This window comes from Schistocerca cancellata, chromosome 8 (assembly GCF_023864275.1).
Source record: "Schistocerca cancellata isolate TAMUIC-IGC-003103 chromosome 8, iqSchCanc2.1, whole genome shotgun sequence".
Taxonomy (NCBI): Eukaryota; Metazoa; Arthropoda; class Insecta; order Orthoptera; family Acrididae; genus Schistocerca; species Schistocerca cancellata.
The window spans coordinates 111,384,711-111,412,234 of NC_064633.1; the positions used below are offsets into that span (position 1 = coordinate 111,384,711).

The 27,524-nt window shown below is 40.9% G+C and overlaps 1 protein-coding gene across 2 annotated transcripts in view; it reads left to right on the forward strand.

Annotated features, from left to right (window-relative positions):
* The first annotated feature begins 551 nt into the window (after nt 1–551).
* Nucleotides 552–27,524, forward strand: part of LOC126094805 (cholinesterase 1-like) — a 198,564-nt gene continuing 171,591 nt past the window's right edge. The window contains exon 1 of one of the 2 annotated variants that reach the window (XM_049909374.1): nt 552–661. In XM_049909374.1, the coding sequence (XP_049765331.1) occupies nt 608–661 (54 nt within the window). In that variant the 5' untranslated portion in view covers nt 552–607. The remainder of the gene's footprint in view (nt 662–27,524) is intronic. The other variant, XM_049909375.1, reaches the window with a different exon arrangement.

Genomic DNA, 27,524 nt, shown 5'->3' on the forward strand with positions numbered 1-27,524 from the left:
CGCTCTATTTAGCGAGCTATACTAGAAAGTCGCCAGCGAGAGAAGCAAGTGGACATAATGATATGCTTCGTCAGTGTAAGTCTGTCTACCTGTCCATTCCACCCTCACCCTCCCCCACAACTTTGTTACTACACGGTTGTGCTGTAGCGAAAAATGCAAATAGTTGTATCCTGCAAAGGCAAAAATACAATAATAAAATTCAGTCATGAGTAACGCATTTCGAACAAGGAGCTGTTTAACTCCATAATGATTATTGACGTTTCCGGTGCTTATAAAATCTGTACTCTTCAGAGGAAGTTGATAACACGGAGTGAAAAACTGCTCAGACGATTTATGAACAGCTTAAGTACCGGAAACATAAGCCCACGGTTGTGAAATATTATCAGCTGCCGTAAACGATGGTGTACTTTCTGATAAGGTTATCTGAAGACCAGGTGGCTTTCCGATGTTGTATAGCCCTCTGATCACGTAATTAAATATAATGTGTTTGAACTGTCATCATAGCTTCAAGGCAAAGATAACTGATTTGCTTTATATGCGTGCGTTGGAGACACAGCAGTCACTGACACCTTCTCCTGTCTTCAACCCACTTGGCACTCATCCAGCCATGATCGGATACGCTGCAGTGTTCGGACTTTTGACAGCCCTCTGCGTTTATGCGGTGAGCCAGAGAATGTTTATGTATTTACAAAATAAGATATCTGTACAAGTATGCGGTGAAATTTTTCGTTCAATCTCACAGAAACTATGTTTCATTGTTGTGTTTTACTTTGATGTATCTAAGGGTACGTTCTTTCACTACAGCCAGACTGTAAAGGTTAACGAAAAGTGTTCCAGAGAATAGTGCTACAGGTACCGCATTATCTGAACACTGTGTTACCAGGCCCGAAGTCTGTATCACTTATACTGGACCGATCACACAACTGCGGTCTGATAAAAGTTGTCAGCGTTTGTCCATGTATTACAGAAATTTAAAATGTATTTTGTGTCCAGCCTGAAGATAAATCCGTAGAATCATTGTATTCTAATTTTTTGTTTATCACAGTGGTGTCATTCTCCACAGGTATTTCATGTAAGAGTTCAAGGATTATGGAACTGGCAATGGACGCTCGTGTGCGACACATACTTGACGTTAGTATTTAAGTGCACTTCACTGCTGCCTGTGAACAACACTATCATGGCTACGTGCAGCTCAACTACCACTTTGACCCAAAGTCGTCATTTATATGTTGAATATTTTCAGCATCTGTCTTATCCTGCAGTTTTTAACCTCTACAGTTCCCTCTACTACAAAAGAAGTAATTCATTGACGTCTTAGCACCTCCTACCATACTGTCTATTCTTCTTGTCATTGTTTTCCACTTTTCTTCCATGACGATTCTCGTTCCTCATCTTACCAATCCATCTAACTTTGAACATCGTTCTATAGCACCACATCCCAAATGCTTCGATTATTTTCTCTTCTGCATTTTCCACAATTCATGATTCACTTACATCCAGTTTTGTGTCTTAAACATGTATTCCTAGAAATTTCTCCTTCAAACGAAGGCCTCTTATTGGTCCTAGCAGACTTTTTCTAGCGAGTAATGTCCCACAATGTTAATCTGCTTCTTATATTCTCCTTGATCAGTCCGTCACACGTAATTTATTTTCCCAGGTAGCAGAATTCCTTCAATTCATCCACTTCATGTTCCTCAATTTTGATGTTAAGTTTAAGGCTGATTTTATTTATGCATTTCCTCACTACTTTCGTCTTTCCTTAGTTTGCTCTCAGTCTGTATTTTGTGCTCATAAGACTATTCGTATCGTTCAACAGGTCCTGCAATTCTTCCTCCCACTCACTGAGAACAGCAAGTCTTATCATTAATTTCCTTTCATCCTGGGTTCTAAATCAACTCCTGCAATTTACTTTTATTACCGTCACTGTTTTTTCGATGTACAAGCTCAACAAGAGGGGCCAAAGATACAGTGTATTGCATACTTTTTCGTCCGCGCACTTCTTTCTTGGCCTTCTATCATTATTTTTTCATCTTGGTTCCCATAGATACTCGTATCGTACATGAACGGTCTTTCTCTGTAGCTTATCTTTATTTTTATGAAGACAAATACGTGGCACCATTATACATAGTGAAAAGCTTTCTCTAAGCCCACAAATTATACGAACGTGTCTTAACTTTTCTCAAGACACTAAGCCAAACTGAAGCCAGAACTGCCGGCTAGTGCATTTGTCTTTTCTAAAGTCAAACGTATCGTCATTGATAGATTCTCATATTTCTTTTCCATTCTTATGTATACTCTTTCTTCCAGAGTCTTGAAAGCATGATCTGTGAAGCTAATTGTACGACTGCTCGCTATCTTCGAGATCGAGTGATTGATGGTATGTCACTAATGTCTTCACACGCATATTAATCTATTCGTTCTGCTTGATTTGATCGCACGCCTGCCAAAGCTCTGTCAATATCTGATTCTCATACTGTAAAGGGTTGCTTTTGTCACTCAGATAATGTATCGTGGAAGTGTCAGCCAAATAAACGGTTCCTGTTATCTGTAAACCCTACAATACTGGGAAGTGGACACAATAAAAGTAAACAGTTACGATTAAAAAGCTATGATTCTGGCAAAAGTCACTAACCGATGCGCATCTACTCTGCAATGTGGTCATATATAACAACTAGTTTACTCTACTTTCATTAAGGTTCTTAAATTTCTTACTTACTTATTTGGTGTTCTGGCCCATGTAAGATTTGTCTCACAATGGCTCTTCAGAAAGAAAATGCAACAGATAACTTTGGTTTAATCAATTCATTCAACCAAAGAATCAAAATATGATGCACAATTTTGCTGGCAAATTTGTTTAGGGAACATGTCTGTAATATAAGAAACCATGATTCTTTTAAACCCTCGGTCCAAATGATTTTTAGATCAAGCAAGTTAGTTCGGACCCAACATACACAACGAAATGTTGTTGTTGTTGTGGTCTTCAGTCCTGAGACTGGTTTGATGCAGCTCTCCATGCTCCTCTCTCCTGTGCAAGCCTCTTCATCTCCCAGTACCTACTGCAGCCTACATCCTTCTGAATCTGCTTAGTGTATTCATCTCTTGGTCTCCCTCTACGATTTTTACCCTCCACGCTGTCCTCCAGTACTAAATTGGTGATCCCTTGATGCCTCAGAACATGTCCTACCAACCGATCCCTTCTTCTAGTCAAGTTGTTCCACAAACTCATCTTCTCCCCAATTATATTCAATACCTCCTCATTAGTTATGTGATCTACCCATCTAATCTACAGCATTCTTCTGCAGCACCACATTTCGAAAGCTTCTATTCTCTTCTTGTCTAAACTATTTATAGTCCATGTTTCACTTCCATACATGGCTACACTCCATACAAATACTTTCAGAAACGACTTCCTGAGACTGAAATCAATACTCTATGTTAACAAATTTCTCTTCTTCAGAAACGCTTTCCTTGCCATTGCCAGTCTACATTTTATATCCTCTCTACTTCGACCATCATCAGTTATTTTGCCCCCCAAATAGCAAAACTCCTTTACTACTTTAAGTGTCTCGTTTCCTAATCTAATTCACGCAGCATCACCCGACTTAATTCGACTACATTCCATTATCCTCGTTTTGCTTTTGTTGATGTTCATCTTATACACTCCTTTCAAGACACTGTCCATTCCGTTCAACTGCTCTTCCAAGTCCTTTGCTGTCTCTGACAGAATTACAATGTCATCGGCGAACCTCAAGGTTTTTATTTCTTCTCCATAGATTTTAATACCTACTCCGAACTTTTCTTTCATTTCCTTTACTGATTGCTCAATATACAGATTGAATAGCATCGGGGAGAGCCTACAGCCCTGTCTCACTCCCTTCCCAACCACTGCTTGCCTTTCATGTTCCTCGAATCTTATAACTGCCATCTGCTTTCTGTACAAATGGTAAATAGCCTATCGCTCCCTGTATTTTACCCCTGCCACCTTCAGAAATTGAAAGAGAGTATTCCATTCAATATTGTCAAAAGCTTTCTCTAAGTCTACAAATGCTAGAAACGTAGGTTTGCCTTCCCTTAATCTTTCTTTTAAGATAAGTCGTAGGGTCAGTATTGCCTCACGTGTTCCGACATTTCTACGGAATCCAAACTGATCTTTCCCGAGGTCGGCTTCTACCAGTTTTTCCATTCGTCTGTAAAGAATTCGCGTTTGTATTTTGCAGCTGTGACTTATTAAACTGATAATTCGGTAATTATCACATCTGTCAACACCTGCTTTCTTTGGGATTGGATATTCTCCTTGAGGTGTGTCTCATACATCTTGGTCACCAGATGGTAGAGTTTTGTCAGGACTGGCTCTCCCAAGGTCGTCAGTAGTTCTAATGGAATGTTGTCTAGTCCCTGGGCCTTGTTTCGACTTCGGTCTTTCAATGCTCTGTCAAACTCTTCACGCAGTATCATACTTCCCATTTCATCTACCTCCTCTTCCATTTCCATTATATTGTCCTCAAGAACATCGCCCCTGTGTAGACCCTCTATATACTCCTTCCACCTTTCTGCTTTCCCTTCTTTGCTTAGAATTGGGTTTCCATCTGAGCTCTTGATATTCATGCAAGTGGTTCTCTTTTCTCCAAAGGTCTCTTTAATTTTCCTGTAGGCAGTATCTATCTTACCCCTCATGAGATAAGCCTCTACATCCTTACATTTGTCCTCTAGCCATCCCTGCTTAGCCATTTTGCGATTCCTGTCGATCTCATTTTTGAGACGTTTGTACTCCTTTTTGCCTGCTTCACTTGCTGCATTTTTGTATTTTCTCCTTTCATCAATTAAATTCAGTATCTCTTCTGTTACCCATGGATTTCTACTAGCCCTCGTCTTTTTACCTACTTGATCCTCTGCTGCCTTCACTATTTCATTCCTCAAAGCTACCCTTTCTTCTTCTACTGTATTTCTTTCCCCCATTCCTGTCAATTGTTCCCTTATGCTCTCCCTGAAACTCTGCACAACCTCTGGTTCTTTCAGTTAATCCAGGCCCCACCTTTCTGCAGTTTCTTCAGTTTTAATCTACAGTTCATAACCAATAGACTGTGGTCAGAGTCCACATCTGCCCCTGGAAATGTCTTACAATTTAAAATCTGGTTCCTAAATCTCTGTCTTACCATTATATAATCTATCTGAAACCTTTTAGTACGGGGTTCTTCCATGTATACAACCTTCTTTCATGATTCTTGAACCAAGTGTTAGCTATGATTAAGTTATGCTCTGTGCAAAATTCTACCAGGCGGCTTCCTCTTTCATTTCTTAGCCCCAATCCATATTCACCTACTACGTTTCCTTCTCTTCCTTTTCCTACTGTCGAATTCCAGTCACCCATGACTATCAAAGTTTCATCTCCCTTCACTACCTGAATAATTTCTTTTATTCCATCATACATTTGATCAACTTCATCGTCTGCAGAGCTAGTTGGCATATAAACTGGTACTACTGTAGTAGGCGTGGGCTTCGTGTCTATCTTAGCCACAATAATGCGTTCACTACGCTGTTTGTAGTAGCTTACCCGCACTCCTATTTTTTTATTCATTATTAAACCTACTCCTACATTACCCCTATTTGATTTTGTATTCATAACCCTGTATTCACCTGACCAAAAGTCTTGTTCCTCCTGCCACCGAACTTCACTAATTCCCACTATATCTAACTTTAACCTATCCATTTAGCTTTTTAAATTTTCTAAACTACCTTCCCGATTAAGGGATCTGCCATTCTACGCTCCGATCCGTAGAATGCCAGTTTTCTTTCTCCTGATAACGATATCCTCTTGAGTAGTCCCCGCCCGGAGATCCGAATGGGGGACTATTTTACCTCCGGAATATTTTACCCAAGAGGACGCCATCATCATTTAATCATACACAACGAAAGCACACTCATAAACATACTATATTGGGTCAGTCCGTACTTCATATGAACATTAAATAAAATTTATCAGAGCACCAAACTGAGTAGTGATAGGGTTCAGCTGGGATAAAGAAAGCACGCTTGAATAAGGATGACAATCTCGTAATACGCAGTCGTTCATACCTGAAAAACCAGAAATAAACATCGTTTACCACCACTGACAACTACTACGAAGCCCAGAACATAATACAGGAGAGAAATATAGCACAACACTGAGCAGGTCGCGAACCACAGAAAAATTAATGAAATTCCACAAAGTAACCGTGATGAAACATAAACCCTTCCATGTCGTCATTCGTTGTGTTTCGGGAAAGAAACAACAGAGGACTGCAACTCTTTGTACCCTGCTCTGAGAGACACGTAGTCGAACACACTTCTATGCATACAAAGATGCCCTGTCGTTTCCTTTTCTTTTTGTCCCCAAGCCCCAAAATATCTATTAAGTTGCACAACTAGAATAGGATGAAATGATGATTCGGCCATGTAAGTGTACATTCCACTCCGCAAATTGAGACCTATCCAATGATTCATAAGGAACTGCAATACACTGTGCTATGAGTAACATGTGGTTGAGAACGCTGTGATTCACACGAAGAAAATCCATCTCTTTCCGAGAGAAAAATCACCTTACAGTTGGAAACTTCCCTAGACACCACTGTGCACTGAAGGTGCAAGCATTTACTGGAAGCTAATAAGGAATGGACATGAGCCTGCTATCGTCCAAGTGGCCTTGTACCTGAGCAAAGTCATGTGCTTATAACTCCATAAAACTCAGGAAAAACATAAAATTCTTCCTCATTCTTAAAGCAATTGTATTTATTGAATTTATCTTGCACATTGGGAAAGATTCTGTATCACTAACTATGTGGGAGAGTAAAATTTCTTTATACTGTGCCATACATGGTCCCAACTCACACAAACAGAAGGTGAAAATGGTGATCAATCCACACATGAAATTTCTCCTAGACTGATTAATATTGTTCCACCTTAACTTCTAAAAGACTGAAATAAAATAGTTACATGTTACACAACTAAATAGCTCCAATATCTCCACCCACAGACTGTCTCTTCTTACCCAGTTCTTACGGCAAAGTAATATCTAGCGCAGCCCCGGCGCTAACTAATTCTACTAATCCTATGTGTGTGTGTGTGTGTGTGTGTGTGTGTGTGTGTGTGCGTGCGTGCGTGTTTGAGGGGAGGAGGGGATCACTTCAGAAATGCGTATGTTACTCACTTGCCAACATAACTCTGCCTATCTGTTATATACCTGCTCTGATGGACATATGAAAAGGATAACAGGCGTCTGTAATTCATGTACATATAACTATTTTTCCGCGGCCCACATTGCTCACTCAAGACTACTACAATGAATGATAATTTGACTTTAAAAAGAAATTAAAATTAATCACAGGAAAGAAAATGTTAAAATTAACTGGAGCAGACGATCATTGTTGATAATGGATGCATCTTTGTTAGAGGCCCGATTTCTAGAAAAGAGCTATAAAACCTGCAACATATTACATATTTTAATAGCACCATCACTTTTGTGGAGCCGGTATCTGTTATTTATGAGCGAAACGGAATCATAGCTTGGAGACTGTGGTCAGATCATTTAAAGTTCCGCGACTACAGTCAAGTTTGCAAAACACTTTGCGATGACCGGCAGTTCATCTCAGGGACGCTGTAGCAACCTGCAAATGAGTAAATGGCTGAATACTTATTGTATACGGCCATTGCATCTTCACGTCACGACCCGTTAAGCTCGTATTGGTCGGTGGCTGTAACAATGATGGATTAAAACATTCCGCGTATCATACGTCTATTAGGAGAGCTGTTCAAATGAGAACTCACGTCACTTAACTAATTTATTATAATATTAATACATGATTATTATAATATTAATGCATGAAAATTACATCACATTTGCCTGCAGAAAACAAAGATTAATCAATGATAGACATGGAACGCAGCTGTAGTGCTTTCTATCAGTATAAGGTCTAACAGACCAAAGAGAGAGATCCGAGCACGACCGCTCTTCGATTACTTTCTAAAACAAAAAAATGTATTAGTCGATCGCAGTCAGCCAAAGGCTGGTTGCCGCTACGTCTTTGAAATATTATTTATGAAATAGTAATTATATTTCACAAAATTCATTTATGTAAGTTATTCAGGTTTGAAGTTATTTACAGTAAATAAATACATATGCACGTTTTTGTGTTTTCTGTCGTTTTTGCGACGTTAAATTTACATGATATTACGTGGTTCTGTCCATGTAATGCTTCAGACACTTATAAAATCATTTGTTGGACTATGGGTATGGTACTGTCTTTACTTCTGTAGCAGCACCAAATGCTGTGACTTAGCAGACATGTTATTTATTTCTTCACAGTTCTAAAAAGCACAACACACATACACATTATAATTGCGACATCAAAATAGATACTGTCAACCAAGAATATAACGGATCAGAAATCATGTCCAGCTGAGTTCAGTGAAACACCACTCAAATGTTGTACAGAACACATTATCAATCCTGTTCTGATGACCGCAAACAAATCTTTAATCACTAAGTTGACATTGCAGTGACAGTACATTGGTTGTTGTTGTTGTTGTTGTTGTTGTAGTCTTCAGTCCTGAGACTGGTTTGATGCAGCTCTCCATGCTACTCAATCCTGTGCAAGCTTCTTCATCTCCCAGTATCTACTGCAACCTACATCCTTCTGAATCTGCTTAGTGTATTCATCTCTTGGTCTCCCTCTACGATTGTTACCCTCCACGCTGCCCTCCAATACTAAATTGGCGATCCCTCGATGTCTCAGAACATGTCCTAACAATCGATCCTTTCTTCTAGTCAAGTTGTGCCACAAGCTCCTCTTCTTCCTAATTCTATTCAATGCCTCCTCATTAGTTATGTGATCTACCCATCTAATCTTCAGCATTCTTCTGTAGCACCACATTTCGAAAGCTTCTATTCTCTTCTTGTCTAAACTATTTATCGTCCACGTTTCACATCCATACATGGCTACACTCCATACAAATACTTTCAGAAACGAGTTCCTGACATTTAAATCTATACTCGATGTTAACAAATTTTTCTTCTACAGAAACGCTTTCCTTGCCATTGCCAGTCTACATTTTATATCCTCTCTACTTCGACCATCATCAGTTATTTTGCTCCCCAAATTGCAAAACTCCTTTACTGTTTTAAGTGTCTCATTTCCTAATCTAATTCCCTCAGCATTACCCGACTTAATTCGACTACATTCCATTATCCTCGTTTTGCTTTTGTTGATGTTCATCTTATACTCTCCTTTCAAGACACTGTACATTCCGTTCAACTGCTCTTCCAAGTCCTTTGCTGTCTCTAGGCAGACAACAAAGGACGAAATGGGAATGGCAGCAGGCAGTAAGGTATTTAAGCCTCAGAGCTGATAAAGATTGGTCAGAGCAACCAAAGTATGGCACAATTAAAGATGTTGATCAATGTGGAGAGAAATCGGTATATTCGGGTTCCTAACTAGCTGAGAACGACTCTAGTACCAAAACTGAAGCATTAAAAATGACAGCAGAAAAAATATTTGTTGAGAATTGGTCTCCAGGAATTTTTGACCATGTTAATTACTTATTTCATTTAAACATTGCAGAAGTCAAAACGATGAGTTTTGTATGGCGAAAACATCGAACTCATTACGAAACGTTTTCTGATGTATAACTGCTTCATTTGTTGATACTCTACTTTTCATAATTCAGTGTCAAAAATAAATATCACCTTCAGTACTGTCATGTTTGTCTGAAGACGCAAAATTAAGGGCTTTCTGTTTTCCAGAAGCGCGGAGAACCATTTGCGGAGCGCATTGAAGTTCATTTCGACAGATTTTCGACGTATATTCTTTCTTCTACGTTTTGAACAGTCGAATATTTCTCCAAATTATTTTTGAGACAACGCAACGATTTCATGTTTGGATAGGAATTGATGCCTTACTTTCCAATCAGTTATCGAATTTTTAAGAATGTAATCATATCCAGTCGATGTCTCGAGATCTATTGTCCGGCTCTACGATGGAACGAACACACTTAATTTTTTAAAGATTTTTGCAGATTGACAGAAATCAACTGCAATTTGCTACACAGTTGACTTTTAAGCAACACGGCAGTCACTTTCGTTGTGACCTTGACTGTGGTAGCAGATAAACAGGATTAATATACGTCACTATGTATGTTTATCTGTTGCTCTTCGTTTTCTCATTACTTCTTTTTGCTTTGGTTTAGTATTTATAGATAACAAAACACATGAAAAAGCCGTTCTCGTTTGCGTATTTACACTGTAGATATCTATTAACGCCGTAACTGTATAAATATAAATCAAATTTTACACTACTTGAGCTTAACGACATACTGTAGCTGCCATGCAAGTGTGGCGAATCACCATAATAATGACTAGAGGTTAAATTTTACAGGTTTTCACGAAACAAATTGGATCTACTTTATCAGATTGTTCGAAACATAACACTGAGAAAAGAGGGTGGTGATAAGACACTGAACTCGCGTTCGAGAGGATGGTTGTTCATATTCGCGTTCAGTCATGCAAATTAAGGTTCTCCGTGATTTCCCTAACTAGCCTGAATTATATCCTACGACGGTTGCTTTCAGGATTGCCAGACGATTTCTTTCTCCTTTCTTCCAATTTCCGAACGTGTTCGCAAGCTCTAATAGACACGTCGTCAGCGGGACACTTATCTCTAATATTCCTTCCTTCGAAACATATTGCTCTATCGTAAATAAGTCTTTCATTGTGCTCTTTAATTTTCTTATTCATTTTTCGATAAGTGCATTGATTAAAACAACAATAGTTAAGATTTGATTAAATAGTACTACAGGATTTGTATTCAGGTAGAGGAGGCCAGGGCAGTTATCGGTAAACCATTTTTAATAAATTCTTTTTGGAGACAGTTTGATATTCTTTGCATGTATTAAAATGATCTCTTATTGTATGATACATAGTTGAAAATTTTTTTGGCATAATAGAATCACAATTATTTTGATAATATTAGAAGGTAATATGAAAACGTCACCAAGTCCACTACCGAGGCAAGATTACTATAACTTCAGGGCAGGAAAACAACAGTACTTGTAAAAGTTCTGTTGTGTACATAGTTCCGCATAGTCAGCGCGTACACAACTTTCCCACTAGAGCGCGCCCCGCTAAACACAACAGCGCAGGTGCAGCGCTCGTCCGTCTCTGCACTATGAGATGGAGCTGTCTTAGAGACGGACCACATTCTGCTTCCGCCGATCCGCGTATTAATATGTAACGCAGCCAATGAGATTGCTGCTAACGTAGAACCTTTTCTCTCTGCAGATCACACTCGCGCAGTGATACCTGAATGCTCGAGGTATTATAACGAGTGTACAGACTTCCGATTAGTTAGTCTGCATTAGTCTGCATTTGCCTGTACCAGTCTATTGTCAAGTTTCAGTCTGCGCCTAATAAGATTACCATATTCCTGTACATAGCCATGAAGACATATGAATAGACACTTTGTCAAGCATCAGAGATATGTGAGAATAAGATTAATGTACCAAGATCAAAGGAACTTCAGATTGTCAGTTGTAAACAGCATCCAGAATCAAGTTACCTAATGTCTATATTTTTTATTATTTTAATAAATGTGTGTGAAAACTCATCAAGTTCTGTTTAAAGTGGGTCACCGTCAATCTGCTACTCTAAGTGTGCAAGTGGCATTTCTATCGTCTGACCTAACGGCAGAAGATACACACGCCACGATAAGACCACGATACATATTGCTGTCACTCGCCTACTTCGTTGGAGCGACAAGTCTAATAATCTGATGGTGTGTGTACCGAAGGTCTTACAGTATGCACACCACGAGTTCTATAATCTTTTATTGATGGAAAGTGTAAGACAGCATTTTAATTAATTAAGCATTGCTATATTTATTTTATTGAACAGTAAATATTGAAAGAATGATGAAAACTGATTTAACTCTACATCACTGTCTGCATCAACAGAGATCATACACAAAATTTCCTCCCTCATTTTCTCAGCCTTTCTCATCCCAACATGCGTGGTATTTTCACTCAATTCAGTCTTCTTGTTAAGGATCACAGAGCACTGAAGTACACTGTCTATGGATGTTTTAGTTGTTGTTTCAAGAGTTTTTGTTTCACATTGTGTGCCTCCTTATCATCCCACATCACGTTGTGAAAACATTTACATTCTGTGTTCTATGACTTTTTCGTTTTTTCACACATGGACTTTCTGCAGGTAATAACTTAAAATCTAAAATACTTCTGCAACGTTTTGCCTTAATGGAAGCAGGATTTGTTGGTTACGGTTCTTGATGTTGCTCTACCTGATGTTCACCAGAAGATCAATGAAAAGTTTCTGCGGGCTGGCCTTTAGTTGCTGCAGAATGTTGAAGGTCGTGGTTATTCAAATTGTTCCGACAAATTTTCATTAGAAGCTTAATCAGGACTTTCTGTGGGTTGGCCTTTAGGTGTTGCAATCTGAGGAGGAGCATTTTCAGTTTTGGCATTGTCGTAACCAGAACATGATCCGAGGTTTTCACTGCAACAAATAATTCCCATTAAACACAAAGCAATCATAGCGTTCGATTTCGCATTCGTTGCATTAGCGATCGTAGCTGCTTTGCAATAGTCAACTTTCCTATCGGCTACGTTAAAAGTAATTTTTGTAATAGGATTAACAGGAATAGACATAAATAAGCAGTGACTATGAAACACATATTGTCTGCTTTGTCATGTACAACAAAGAATAACCCAATACATTATTAGTTATTTCGCGAAATGTTATGTAGAATGTCTTCAAAGCCATAATACGTCCTGCAGTGTACACAAAAATTACTAAACGCACACTGAACTGATGACAGTAGTTTCTCTAAGCGAGTTTCTACTGCCTGACAGTGAAGCATTTGTATTGTCTGTACGATAGCGTTACATACGAGGGTCACTCCAAAAGAAATGCACACTATTTTTGTAAAAATAAAGTTTTCCTTCTGCATGTGTGAAAGTTCTACCGTGTGTAGATACATCCTTCCCGTTTGTTTTCAAACTTAGTTCAACCTGTTCTCGTGAGTGGCGCCGTCACAGCATTTCTTCAAGATGGTTGCTACACTTGACGTTCGTCAGAAGCAACGTGCTGGCATAGAATTCCGATGCTGTGAAAACGAGACAGTGAGAAACATCCACTAGAGGTTGAAAGAGGTGTATGGAGATGCTGCTGTCGATCCCAGTACGGTTAGTCAGTGGGCAAGCAGGTTACGTGATGAAAGTGGGCACGGCAATATTGAGGATTGTCCTCGCAGCGACAGGCCTAGTACTGCGCAATCTCCAGACAATGTGCAGAGAGTTAACGAATTGGTGACTGCTGACAGACGCATCACAGTGAACGAATTCTCATGCTACGATGGGATAGGGGAAGGAAGTATTTGCAGAATACTGAAAGTGTTGACGTTAAAAAAGGTTTGTGCCAGGTGGGTTCCCAGGATGTTGACAGTGGCTTCCAAGGAAACAAGAAAAACGGTATGCAGCAAACTTTTGGAACAATACGAGAATGGTGAAAATGAATTTCTTGGAAGAATTGTGACAGATGATGAAACATGGTCCATCATTTTTCACCAGAGGCGAAGAGGCAATCAATGGAGTGGCATCATGCAAATTCACCCAAGAAAAAATATTCAAAACCGCACCTTCTGCTGGAAAAGTTATGGCTTCAGTGTTTTTCGATTCCGAAGGACTATTGCTTGTGGACATCATGCCAAGTGAACCACCATAAATTCTGATGCATATGTGACGACACTGAAGAAACTCCAAGCACGACTGAGTCGTGTTGGACCACATCGGCAAAAGCAGGATGTTTTGCTGTTGCACGACAATGGACGGCCACATGTCAGTCAAAAAACCATGGAAGCGATCTCAAAACTCGGATGGACAACACTGAAACACCCGCCTTACAGTCCTGATCTGGCTCCATGTGACAATCATCTCTTTGGGAAACTGAAACACTCTCTTCGTGGAACAAGGTCTGAAGATGATGACTCCCTTGTGCACGCTGCCAAACAGTGGCTCCAACAGGTTGGTCCAGAATTTTACCATGCGGGTATACAGGCGCTGGTTCCAAGTTGAGAGGGATGGAAATTATGTGGTGAAATGAAAATATTGTTCCTAAAGGATGTATCTACACACTGTAAAACTTTCAAACATGTAGAATAAAAGATGGATTAAAAAAAATAGTGTGCATTTATTTTGGAGTGGCCCTCGTAAAGTACGAATTTAAACTGAGTGATCAGTCATCCCTCACGCTTGTTAACTTCCCCCGGTATTACGTACATACTTTTGCTGCACTTTCCGTTTCAGAATTTCATTACGTGCGCAAATTAAACATACTTCACGTAAAAAGAGAACTCTCTCCTCTCGCGACTAAGCGGGAACGGTAAGTTGGGCGTGAAGTACAACCCTCTATGAGCGGAACGTAAGAGTCCGAGCATTACTATAGCCAACCTACTAGCTCAAATTTGATGACTAGGTAACTTTTCTATTTTTTCCATTGCTTTGAAATTATGATCCACAGTACACTGGTGTATCTGACGTACGGAATTTCTTATCCATACATCCGCAGAGTTACCCAGATCGCTTTCCGCCCGGGTCATCACACAACGTCGCATAAATAGGTTTTAGGACACTTCCCATGGCCTGCCACGTAACAGACGTCGCTGATACATTTCACAACCTGAACAAGCATCAGAGCGTATACAGGCGCCCGAACCGAAAATGTTAATTCTTGTGGTTCACATATTTTACTCATGCCCCAGCTACTAGTCGGGTGAATAGGTGTCCTGAGAGAGTCAGCAGAACGACATTGTTTGCTGTCCTGGGTAGGTACCCATTGGTTGTACTTCACCAAGTTCGACACCGAACACTGTTCTCAAAATACACCCATACCGTGACTCAACATTTTAAACTTGTTTTAAATTTTTAGAAATTTAAAAATGTGCAGTTCACAAAGTGAAGAAACATAATATCCTACGACTGTCAATGAGTCACAGTTGGAATCGGTCAATTCATACACTACTGACCATTAAAATTGCTACACCACGAAGATGACGTGCTACAGACGCGAAATTTAACTGACAGGAAGAAGATGCTGTGATATGCAAATGATTAGTTTTTCAGAGCATTCACAACAAGGTTGGCGCCGGTGGCGACACCTACAACGTGCTGACATGAGGAAAGTTTCCAACCGATTTCTCATACACGAACAGCAGTTGGCGGGCGTTTCCTGGTGAAACGTTGTTGTGATGCCTCGTGTAAGGAGGAGAAATTCGTACCATCACTTTTCCGACTTCGATAAAGGTCGGATTGTAGCCTATCGCGATTTCGGTTTATCGTATCGCGACACTGCTGCTCGCGTTGGTCGAGATCCAATGACTGTTAGCATAATATGGAATCGGTGGGGTCAGGAGGGTAATGCGGAACGCCGTGCTGGATCCCAACGGCCTCGTATCACTAGCAGTCGAGATGACAGGCATCTTATCCGCATGGCTGTAACGGATCGTGCAGCCACGTCTCGATCCCTGAGTCAACATATGGGGACGTTTGCAAGACAACAACCATCTGCACGAACAGTTCGATGACGTTTGCAGCCACATGAACTATCAGCTCGGATAGATAGATGCGGCTACCCTTGACGCTGCATCACAGACAGGAGCGCCTGCTATGGTGTACTCAACGACGAACCTGGGTGCACGAATGGCAAAACGTCATTTTTTCAGATGAATCCAGGTTCTGTTTACAGCATCATGGTGGTCGCATCCGTGTTTGGCGACATTGCGGTGAACGCACATTGGAAGCGTGTATTCGTCATCGCCATACTGGCGTATCACCCGGCGTGATGGTATGGGGAGCCATTGGTTACACGTCTCGGTCACCTCTTGTTCACATTGACGGCACTTTGAACAGTGGACGTTACATTTCAGATGTGTTACGACCCGTGGCTCTAGCCTTCATTCGATCCATGTGAAACCCTACATTTCAGCACGTAATGCACGACCGCATGTTGCAGGTCCTATACGGGCCTTTCTGGATACAGAAAATGTTCGACTGCTGTCCTGGTAATCACATTCTCGAGATCTCTCACCATTTGAAAACGTCTGGTCAATGGTGGCCGAGCAACTGGCTCGTCACAATACGCCAGTCATTACTCTTGATGAACTGTGGTATTGTGTTGAAGCTGCATGGGCAGCTGTACCTGTATACGCCGTCCAAGCTCTGTTTGACTTAATGTCCAGGCGTATCAAGGCCGTTATTAAGGCCAGAGGTGGTAATTCTGGGTACTGATTTCTCAGGATCTATGCTCCCAAATTGCGTGAAAATGTAATCGCATGTCAGTTCTAGTATAATATAATTGTCTATGTAGAGATACGAAATGGAACGATCACATATCCTTAGTCGTAGGTATATCAGATGAGAGACTGCGGTTCATTGGTAGAATACTGGGGAAATGCAGTCAGTCTAAAAAGGAGATGCATATAAAACACTCGTGCGGAACACCCTGGAATGTTGCTCTAGTCTGGAGGCCCATATCAGGTAGGATTAACCAAGGATATTAAACAGATACCGAGAAGTACGGAACGAATAATGGCAGGTTTGTCCGACTCATGAGAGCGTGTCTCGATGACGTTGAGAGAAATGGACTGGCAGACGCTTGTAGGTAGACGCGGACTATCCGCTGAAAACATGAAGTTTCAGCAACTACCTTCAGGTGAATAATCTAGGAGCATATTACTCCCGCACGTATCTCTTTCACAAAAATCTTTAAGATAAAGTTTGACGAATTACGTTGTGCGTAGCAGTATTTAAACAATGCACAGCAGTATTTAAACAATCAGTCTTCCCGTTCCCCATACGTGGGTGTAAATGAAAAAAAAGCCTTATAATTGTTATTATGGGAAACACCCTCTGCGATGTAGCTGACTGTGGTTTTCAGAGTAAATGAAGATGCAGAAACGCTTATCTTTTGACTTTGAATTCACACGACTGAATCGACCAAGTTTGTGAGATGGCCGAAACTGGCCACGTGACAGCTATGATATATATTTGCAGAAGTAGATAATTATACTCGAACTGGGATACAAAAAGGGTCGTTGGGCCCACCGGTAGCAAGACTGCCCCAATTAAAGAAAACAGTGGAACAGTCTTCAAAGATCGTAACTGACAAATGCAGTGATGTGTGGAACACTATTTCAGCCTCTACTCACATCCGGTCAACATCAGCCTAAAAACAATGTATGGGCCATTCCCGTCTTCCACGACGCACACTACTTAGTGGGATAGCATAGGCCATGAGATCCCCTAGAAAACCTGTTTTGTGCTTTAGAGACGGCGTCAAGCGAGGTATGAAGGTATTTAATATTGACTGCTGCAATGAAAAATGGCAAAGCGATAGGTACAGATACAATACCGGGAGAAATACTAAAATGCTTGAACCACGATGGAATAAGAGAAATATTGAGGTTATGTAATAAAATGTATGACAGTGCTGAATGGCCTGAGGACTTTCTGACAACAGTAATGATTCCATTAACGAAAAAACTAGGAACCAAGGAATGCATCGAGCACAGGACAATCAGCCTCATTTCACATGCAGCCAAAATGATCTACATCTACATCCATACTCCGCAAGCCACCTGACGGTGTGTGGCCGAGGGTACCTCGAGTACCTCTATCAGTTCTCCCTTCTATTCCAGTCTCGTTAAGAATAATTAATAAAAGACTTGAAAAAGTAATGGAGGAGAATCTTGGCGAGGAGCACTTTGGCTTTAGACGGAATACGGGCACCAGAGATGCAATAGGGCTCCTACGAATCTTGGGAGAAAGGTTTATTGAAAAAGGAAGAGACCTATATATGTGCTTCATCGATCTAGAAAAGGCATTTGACAATGTGGTTTGGGACAAGCAGGCGACTATAATGAGGGAAAAGAGAGTGGACTGGAAAACCAGAAGACTTATAAACTCATTATATCTTAATCCAACAGTTTCAGTTAAAGTGACAGGAGAAAGTACAAACTGGATCAGACTAGGAAAAGGAGTAAGACAAGGATGCTGTTTATCACCTACTCTTTTCAACCTCTACTTGGAAAATATGATTGACCAATGCGCATTAGATGACAAAGGAGTAGAAATTGGAGGAAGAAGAGTAGGGTGTTTGAGATTTGCTGATGATATGGTCCTTCTAGCCACAGGGGAGAAAGAATTACAGGGTTTGGTGGACACCATTGCAACTAACGGAAAAAAATATGGAATGAAAATTAACACAAATAAAACAAAAGTATTGGCGCTAGGAGGAAATAAGGAAATAAAAATTGAGAAACACTAGAACAGGTGCAAAATTTTAAGTATCTTGGAAGCAGGATAGACACCGACTGGAAGTGCACCACAGAAATTAAAACAAGGATAGAAATGGCAAAAGAGGCGTTTTATAAGAAAAGAAGAATCTTCTGCAGCGGTCTGGACAGAGAACTCAGAAAGATTTTATGTCTTGTATGGAGGGTTCTTCTATATGGCGCTGGAACATGGACTATGAGGAAAAAAGACAGAGAAAGGCTGGAGGCTTTTGAGATCTGGACATGGCGGAAGATGGAAAGAATAAGTTGGATGGACAGAGTAAAAAATGAAGAGGTACTGAGAAGAGTGGGAGAGAAAAGACAGTTACTAGATGTAATAAAGAGAAGAAAAAGAAATTGGATTGGGCATATATTAAGAAAGAATGACGGACTGATAAAAACAGTTTTAGAAGGTTATGTAGAAGGGAAAAGGAAGCGAGGAAGGAAGAGATTCCAGATATTGGATGACATGATGGACGGTACAGCATACAGCATCCTTAAGAAGGAAGCAATGGACCGCAGAAAACGGAGAGGCAAAGGACCTGCTAATACATCAGATAACTGATGATGATGAATATTGACTGCGGCAAATGCCAGGAGCTCACCCAAGACCGCAGTAGATGGAAGAAACTCCTCGAGGACGGGAGCAAGTTGCACGACGCCAGCTTCCTCAACAACTTAGCTACGAAATGAACATATACACAAGCGCCTCTGACATGCCCCTGTGTGGTATACTATTGCCCTCCCTTTGGGCGCCAAGTGGGTCCTCGCATTGGACTCCTGAGTCACAAAAGAAAGTACCTGCATTACGCTACTTGAATTATTGCCAACTGATGAAGAGAATTGCAAAAATTATTTATACATCTAATGCTCTTCTACGCTATATATTATAGAAATTAAACTGAATATGCACTAGAATGTTTTTGAGGATCATATGACACTACACGCACCTAAAAGCTAAAGGCTATCTACTCCAGTTATCATCACTCATTTTGCTGCCCAAATAGTTTACATTGTCTACAACATTTAGTGTCTCATTTCCTAATCTAATTCCCTCAGCTACACAACATTTATGTCGATGACATCCATTACTTTTGTTTTACTTTTAAAGATGCTTTCCATACTGTTCAGTATTGCGCTTCCAAGCCCTTTTGCCGTCTCTGACAAAATTACAGTGTCAACAACATACCTCAAAATTTTATTTGTTGTGGTTGAACTTTCTATTTGGAAATATCTTCTTGATTTTCTTTATTGCTTGCTCAATCTTCTGTTTGAATAACATCGGGGACACACGACCACTTCTTTCACTACTAACACCTTTCATGCGCGACTCTTATAAGTACATTCCCGTTTCTGTGAAAATTGCAGATAACGTTTCGTTCCCTCTTGTATGTCGGCTACTTTCAAAATTTCGAAGACTCTAGTCAGTTAACAATGTCAAAAGCTTTCACTAAATCTATAGTTACCATTAAGGTAGGGATGGTTTCTTTTTTTACCAACCTGTCTTCTAAGGCGTAGGGTTAGTATTGCCCCGCGTGTTCCTATTTCTCTCTGGGATCCATAGCTGATCTTCCCCCGAAGCCACCGTATACCAGTTTTTCGATTTTTCTGTAAATAATTAGTTTTATTATTCGCAACCATCACGAATTAAATTAGAAAAATGTCATTATAAAAACGATATGGATAAAAATTTACGTCATGAACGAATTCTTAAACAATCCTGTGTCGTTGCTGTTATTATCATTTTTAAATTTCGAAACAGAAATTACGTTGTTGGACACAATCAGGTCCAATCCATGTTATTTTCAGCTCTCTCAAGAGTAGACCTTGTGAGTTAAGTGGTTTTACACTACTTTACGTATGTTAAGACCGGTTCCGAACAGTGTCATACTTGCAGTTCACTGAGTTTACTATACACTAAGGTGACATCGAGTATAGATTTAAGTGTCAGGAAGTCGTTTCTGAAAGTATTGGTATGGAGTGTAGTGAAACATTGACGATAAATAGTTTGGAAAAGAAGAGAATAGAAGCTTTCGAAATGTGATGCTACAGAAGAATGCTGAAGATTAGATGGGTAGATCACATAACTAATGAGGAGGTATTGAATAGGATTGGGGAGGAGTTTGTGGCACAACTTGACTAGAAGAAGGGATCGGTTGGTAGGACATGTTCTGAGGCATCAAGGGATCAACAATTTAGTATTGGACGGCAGCGTGGAGGGTAAAAATCGTAGAGGGAGACCAAGAGATGAATACACTAAGCAGATTCAGAAGGATGTAGGCTGCAGTAGGTACTGGGAGATGAAGCAGCTTGCAGAGGATAGAGTAGCATGGAGAGCTGCATCAAACAAGTCTCAGGACTGAAGAGCACAAAAATCATGGGATAGCGATATGTACATATACAGATGGCGGAAGTATCGCGTACACTAGGTATAAAAGTGCAGTGCATTGGCGGAGCAGCCATTTCTACTGAGATGCTTCGCTTGGAAAGGTTTCCGACTTGATTATGGCCTCACGACGGGAATTAAGAGACTTTGAACGCAGAATGGTACTTGGGTCTAGACGCATGAGACATTCAATTTCGTAAATCGTTAAGAGGACCCAGTGTTCCACGATTCGCAGTGTCAAGATTGTGCAGAGAATACCAGATTTCAGTCTTTGCTTCTCACAACAGTGACCTTCGGCCTTCACTTAACGACACGCAGCAGCGACGTTTGCGTAGAACTGTCAGTGCTAACATACAGGTACCACTGCGTGAAATAACCGAAGAAATTCATGTGGCGAAACGTCCCCTTAGAAAATTTATTAAATGACTGTGCTGGTAAACCTCTACGTTATTTGATTTTCAAAGAGCTGAGCAAAACTGAACGTACTCAGACAATTCTCTCTTTACTTATTCTGACTAAACTGACACACAATATTTTTCGCACCACGCAATCTGACTTTCAATAATCCCCACAAAAGAATGGCCCTAACTAACAATAATCTATACCTTTCATGAATCGCTTACCTCACAAAAATCTTCGTTACTCCAACTACTGCAATACAGCGAGCGCCAATACGAGTACCAGCTATATAAAAGGTTCTAACTACTCTAGGCATAGTTAGCAAATGAAAGATTTTGGTAGAGAACAAACAATGCATTTACCTTAATAGTGTTCAAAAGTCATTATATATATCAGTTCATGACATCCAGTCTTGCTCTCGTTATTCTTCCATCTCTCTCTCCCTTGCTCTCGTTATTCTTCCATCTCTCTCTCCCTCCCTACATCCACCAATGCTGGAGGCTCACCTCCAGCTGCGCAACGCTACGGGCTGTTCCCATCCAACTTTCCAACACTAAATAGCGAACATTCCAACAATGCCAACCAGTCACAGACTGCACACAGCACAGCCAGTGATTTTCATACAGAGTGCTACGTGGCGTTACCAACATAAAAACCTAAACAGCCTACTTACAGTGGGACTTACGACGAACGAATCCATTTGGACAGTGCGGCGAAATTTTGCGTTAACACCTGTGGCAGCAGACGACAGACGCGAGAGCCTTTGATAACAACACGACATTGCATGCAGCGTTCACCTTGGCTCGACACCATATCGACTGGACCATAGACGACTGAAAAACAGTGGCCTGGTGGGATGAGGCCCTAATTCTGTTAGTAAGAGCTGATAGTAGGTTTCGAGTGCGGCGCAGATCTTACGAAGCCATGGAACTAAATTGTGAACAAGACAGTGTGCAAGCTGCTGGTGGCCCCATAATGATGTGGGCTGTGCTTACAAGGAATGGACTGTATGCTCGGGTCCAGCAGCTGAACGCATCGTTAACTAGAAATGGTTATGTTCGGCTACTTGGAGACCATTTGCAGTTATATATATATACAGGGTGATTCAAAAAGAATACCACAACTTTAAAAATGTGTATTTAATGAAAGAAACATAATATAACCTTCTGTTATAAATCATTACAAAGAGTATTTAAAAAAAGTTTTTTTTCACTCAAAAACAAGTTCAGAGATGTTCAATATGGCCCCCTCCAGACACACGAGCAATATCAACCCGATACTCCAACTCGTTCCACACTCTCTGTAGCATATCAGGCGTAACAGTTTGGATAACCGCTGTTATTTCTCTTTTCAAATCATCAATGGTGGCTGGGAAAGGTGGCCGAAACACCATATCCTTAACATACCCACATAAGAAAAAATCGCAGGGGGTAAGATCAGGGCTTCTTGGAGGCCAGTGATGAAGTGCTCTGTCACGGGCTGCCTGGCGGCTGATCCATCGTCTCGGGTAGTTGACGTTCAGGTAGTTACGGACAGATAAGTGCCAATGTGGTGGCGCTCCATCCTGCTGAAATATGAATTGTTGTGCTTCTTGTTCGAGCTGAGGGAACAGCCAATTCTCTAACATCTCCAGATACTGTAGTCCAGTTACAGTAGCACCTTCGAAGAAAAAGGGACCAAAAACTTTATTGGCTGAAATGGCACAGAAAACGTTCACCTTAGGCGAGTCACGTTCATACTGAGTTGTTTCCCGCGGATTCTCGTCGATTCACTTCTGCTGTACTCAATAACACAAAAAGCTTTCTGTTGAGCGGTCTCCATCTTAGCATCAACTGACGCTGACGCCTAGTCAACAGCGCCTCAAGCGAACAAATGTACAACTAAATGAAACTTTATAGCTCCCTTAATTCGCCGACTGATAGTGCTTAGCTCTGCCTTTTGTCGTTGCAGTGTTTTAAATTCCTAAAGTTGTGGTATTCTTTTTGAATCACGCTGTATATATATATATATATATATATATATATATATATATATATATATATATATATATATATATGTATGAGTTTCATGGATGACAATGCGCCATGTGTCTGGGCCACAACTGTTCGCGATTGGTTTGTAGAACATTCTTAACATTTCGGGTGAATGATTTCGCTAAACGGCTCGCCCGACGCGAATCACATCGAACATTTATGGGACTAATCGAGAGGTCAGTTTGTGCACAAACTCCTGCACCGGCAGCACTTTCACAATTACGGACGGCTGTATAGGCAGCATGGCCCCAACGACTTGTTGAGTGCGTGCTACGTCGAGTTGCTGCACTCCGTCGGCTAAAGAAGGTCCGACACGATATCAGGATGTATTCCATGAATTTTGTCACCTCAGTTATCTTGAGATTGTAGAAAGAGCGCTCTTCGTGTTCTGCGATATTGTGCCCAGGGCACGGCAGATGCGGGATAGTATACCTAAACACACATGATGTTTCATGGTCGGTGTTGCAGTCTAGTGACCGATTTTAGAGTCACATGTACGAACGTGCAATACAGACAGCCATAAGCTGTTTCCGGCATTTTCTACAGTTTTTGTTGTTGTGAGGCATGAATTTGTCTTTTGTTGAGCATTTGTAAATATTATGAATACTGCATACTGAATTTAATACAGGGTGATTCAAAAAGAATACCACAACTTTAAAAATGTGTATTTAATGAAAGAAACATAATATAACCTTCTGTTATAAATCATTACAAAGAGTATTTAAAAAGGTTTTTTTTTCACTCAAAAACAAGTTCAGAGATGTTCAATATGGCCCCCTCCAGACACACGAGCAATATCAACCCGATACTCCAACTCGTTCCACACTCTCTGTAGCATATCAGGCGTAACAGTTTGGATAACCGCTGTTATTTCTCGTTTCAAATCATCAATGGTGGCTGGGAAAGGTGGCCGAAACACCATATCCTTAACATACCCACATAAGAAAAAATCGCAGGGGGTAAGATCAGGGCTTCTTGGAGGCCAGTGATGAAGTGCTCTGTCACGGGCTGCCTGGCGGCTGATCCATCGTCTCGGGTAGTTGACGTTCAGGTAGTTACGGACAGATAAGTGCCAATGTGGTGGCGCTCCATCCTGCTGAAATATGAATTGTTGTGCTTCTTGTTCGAGCTGAGGGAACAGCCAATTCTCTAACATCTCCAGATACTGTAGTCCAGTTACAGTAGCACCTTCGAAGAAAAAGGGACCAAATACTTTATTGGCTGAAATGGCACAGAAAACGTTCACCTTAGGCGAGTCACGTTCATACTGAGTTGTTTCCCGCGGATTCTCGTCGATTCACTTCTGCTGTACTCAATAACACAAAAAGCTTTCTGTTGAGCGGTCTCCATCTTAGCATCAACTGACGCTGACGCCTAGTCAACAGCGCCTCAAGCGAACAAATGTACAACTAAATGAAACTTTATAGCTCCCTTAATTCGCCGACTGATAGTGCTTAGCTCTGCCTTTTGTCGTTGCAGTGTTTTAAATTCCTAAAGTTGTGGTATTCTTTTTGAATCACGCTGTATATATATATATATATATATATATATATATATATATATATATATATATATGTATGAGTTTCATGGATGACAATGCGCCATGTGTCTGGGCCACAACTGTTCGCGATTGGTTTGTAGAACATTCTTACATTTCGGGTGAATGATTTCGCTAAACGGCTCGCCCGACGCGAATCACATCGAACATTTATGGGACTAATCGAGAGGTCAGTTTGTGCACAAACTCCTGCACCGGCAGCACTTTCACAATTACGGACGGCTGTATAGGCAGCATGGCCCCAACGACTTGTTGAGTGCGTGCTACGTCGAGTTGCTGCACTCCGTCGGCTAAAGAAGGTCCGACACGATATCAGGATGTATTCCATGAATTTTGTCACCTCAGTTATCTTGAGATTGTAGAAAGAGCGCTCTTCGTGTTCTGCGATATTGTGCCCAGGGCACGGCAGATGCGGGATAGTATACCTAAACACACATGATGTTTCATGGTCGGTGTTGCAGTCTAGTGACCGATTTTAGAGTCACATGTACGAACGTGCAATACAGACAGCCATAAGCTGTTTCCGGCATTTTCTACAGTTTTTGTTGTTGTGAGGCATGAATTTGTCTTTTGTTGAGCATTTGTAAATATTATGAATACTGCATACTGAATTTAATACAGGGTGATTCAAAAAGAATACCACAACTTTAAAAATGTGTATTTAATGAAAGAAACATAATATAACCTTCTGTTATAAATCATTACAAAGAGTATTTAAAAAGGTTTTTTTTCACTCAAAAACAAGTTCAGAGATGTTCAATATGGCCCCCTCCAGACACACGAGCAATATCAACCCGATACTCCAACTCGTTCCACACTCTCTGTAGCATATCAGGCGTAACAGTTTGGATAACCGCTGTTATTTCTCGTTTCAAATCATCAATGGTGGCTGGGAAAGGTGGCCGAAACACCATATCCTTAACATACCCACATAAGAAAAAATCGCAGGGGGTAAGATCAGGGCTTCTTGGAGGCCAGTGATGAAGTGCTCTGTCACGGGCTGCCTGGCGGCTGATCCATCGTCTCGGGTAGTTGACGTTCAGGTAGTTACGGACAGATAAGTGCCAATGTGGTGGCGCTCCATCCTGCTGAAATATGAATTGTTGTGCTTCTTGTTCGAGCTGAGGGAACAGCCAATTCTCTAACATCTCCAGATACTGTAGTCCAGTTACAGTAGCACCTTCGAAGAAAAAGGGACCAAATACTTTATTGGCTGAAATGGCACAGAAAACGTTCACCTTAGGCGAGTCACGTTCATACTGAGTTGTTTCCCGCGGATTCTCGTCGATTCACTTCTGCTGTACTCAATAACACAAAAAGCTTTCTGTTGAGCGGTCTCCATCTTAGCATCAACTGACGCTGACGCCTAGTCAACAGCGCCTCAAGCGAACAAATGTACAACTAAATGAAACTTTATAGCTCCCTTAATTCGCCGACTGATAGTGCTTAGCTCTGCCTTTTGTCGTTGCAGTGTTTTAAATTCCTAAAGTTGTGGTATTCTTTTTGAATCACGCTGTATATATATATATATATATATATATATATATATATATATATATATATATATATATGTATGAGTTTCATGGATGACAATGCGCCATGTGTCTGGGCCACAACTGTTCGCGATTGGTTTGTAGAACATTCTTAACATTTCGGGTGAATGATTTCGCTAAACGGCTCGCCCGACGCGAATCACATCGAACATTTATGGGACTAATCGAGAGGTCAGTTTGTGCACAAACTCCTGCACCGGCAGCACTTTCACAATTACGGACGGCTGTATAGGCAGCATGGCCCCAACGACTTGTTGAGTGCGTGCTACGTCGAGTTGCTGCACTCCGTCGGCTAAAGAAGGTCCGACACGATATCAGGATGTATTCCATGAATTTTGTCACCTCAGTTATCTTGAGATTGTAGAAAGAGCGCTCTTCGTGTTCTGCGATATTGTGCCCGGGGAACGGGAGATGCGGGATAGGATACCTAAACACACATGATGTTTCATGGTCGGTGTTGCAGTCTGGTGACCGATTTTAGAGTCACATGTACGAACGTGCAATACAGACAGCCATAAGCTATTTCCGGCATTTTCTACAGTTTTTGTTGTTGTGAGGCATGAATTTGTCTTTTGTTGAGCATTTGTAAATATTATGAATACTGCATATTGAATATAATACAGGGTGATTCAAAAAGAATACCACAACTTTAAAAATGTGTATTTAATGAAAGAAACATAATATAACCTTCTGTTATACATCATTACAAAGAGTATTTAAAAAGGTTTTTTTTTCACTCAAAAACAAGTTCAGAGATGTTCAATATGGCCCCCTCCAGACACTCGAGCAATATCAACCCGATACTCCAACTCGTTCCACACTCTCTGTAGCATATCAGGCGTAACAGTTTGGATAGCTGCTGTTATTTCTCGTTTTAAATCATCAATGGTGGCTGGGAGAGGTGGCCGAAACACCATATCCTTAACATATCCCCATAAGAAAAAATTGCAGGGGGTAAGATCAGGGCTTCTTGGAGGCCAGTGATGAAGTGCTCTGTCACGGGCTGCCTGGCGCCGATCCATCGCCTCGGGTAGTTGACGTTCAGGTTTCATAACTAACCTTTTTCGTAGGACTCTCCATACAGTTGATTGTGGAATTTGCAGCTCTCTGCTAGCTCTGCGAGTCGATTTTCCTGGGCTGCGAACAAATGCTTGCTGGATGCGTGCTACATTTTCATCACTCGTTCTCGGCCGTCCAGAACTTTTCCCTTTGCACAAACACCCA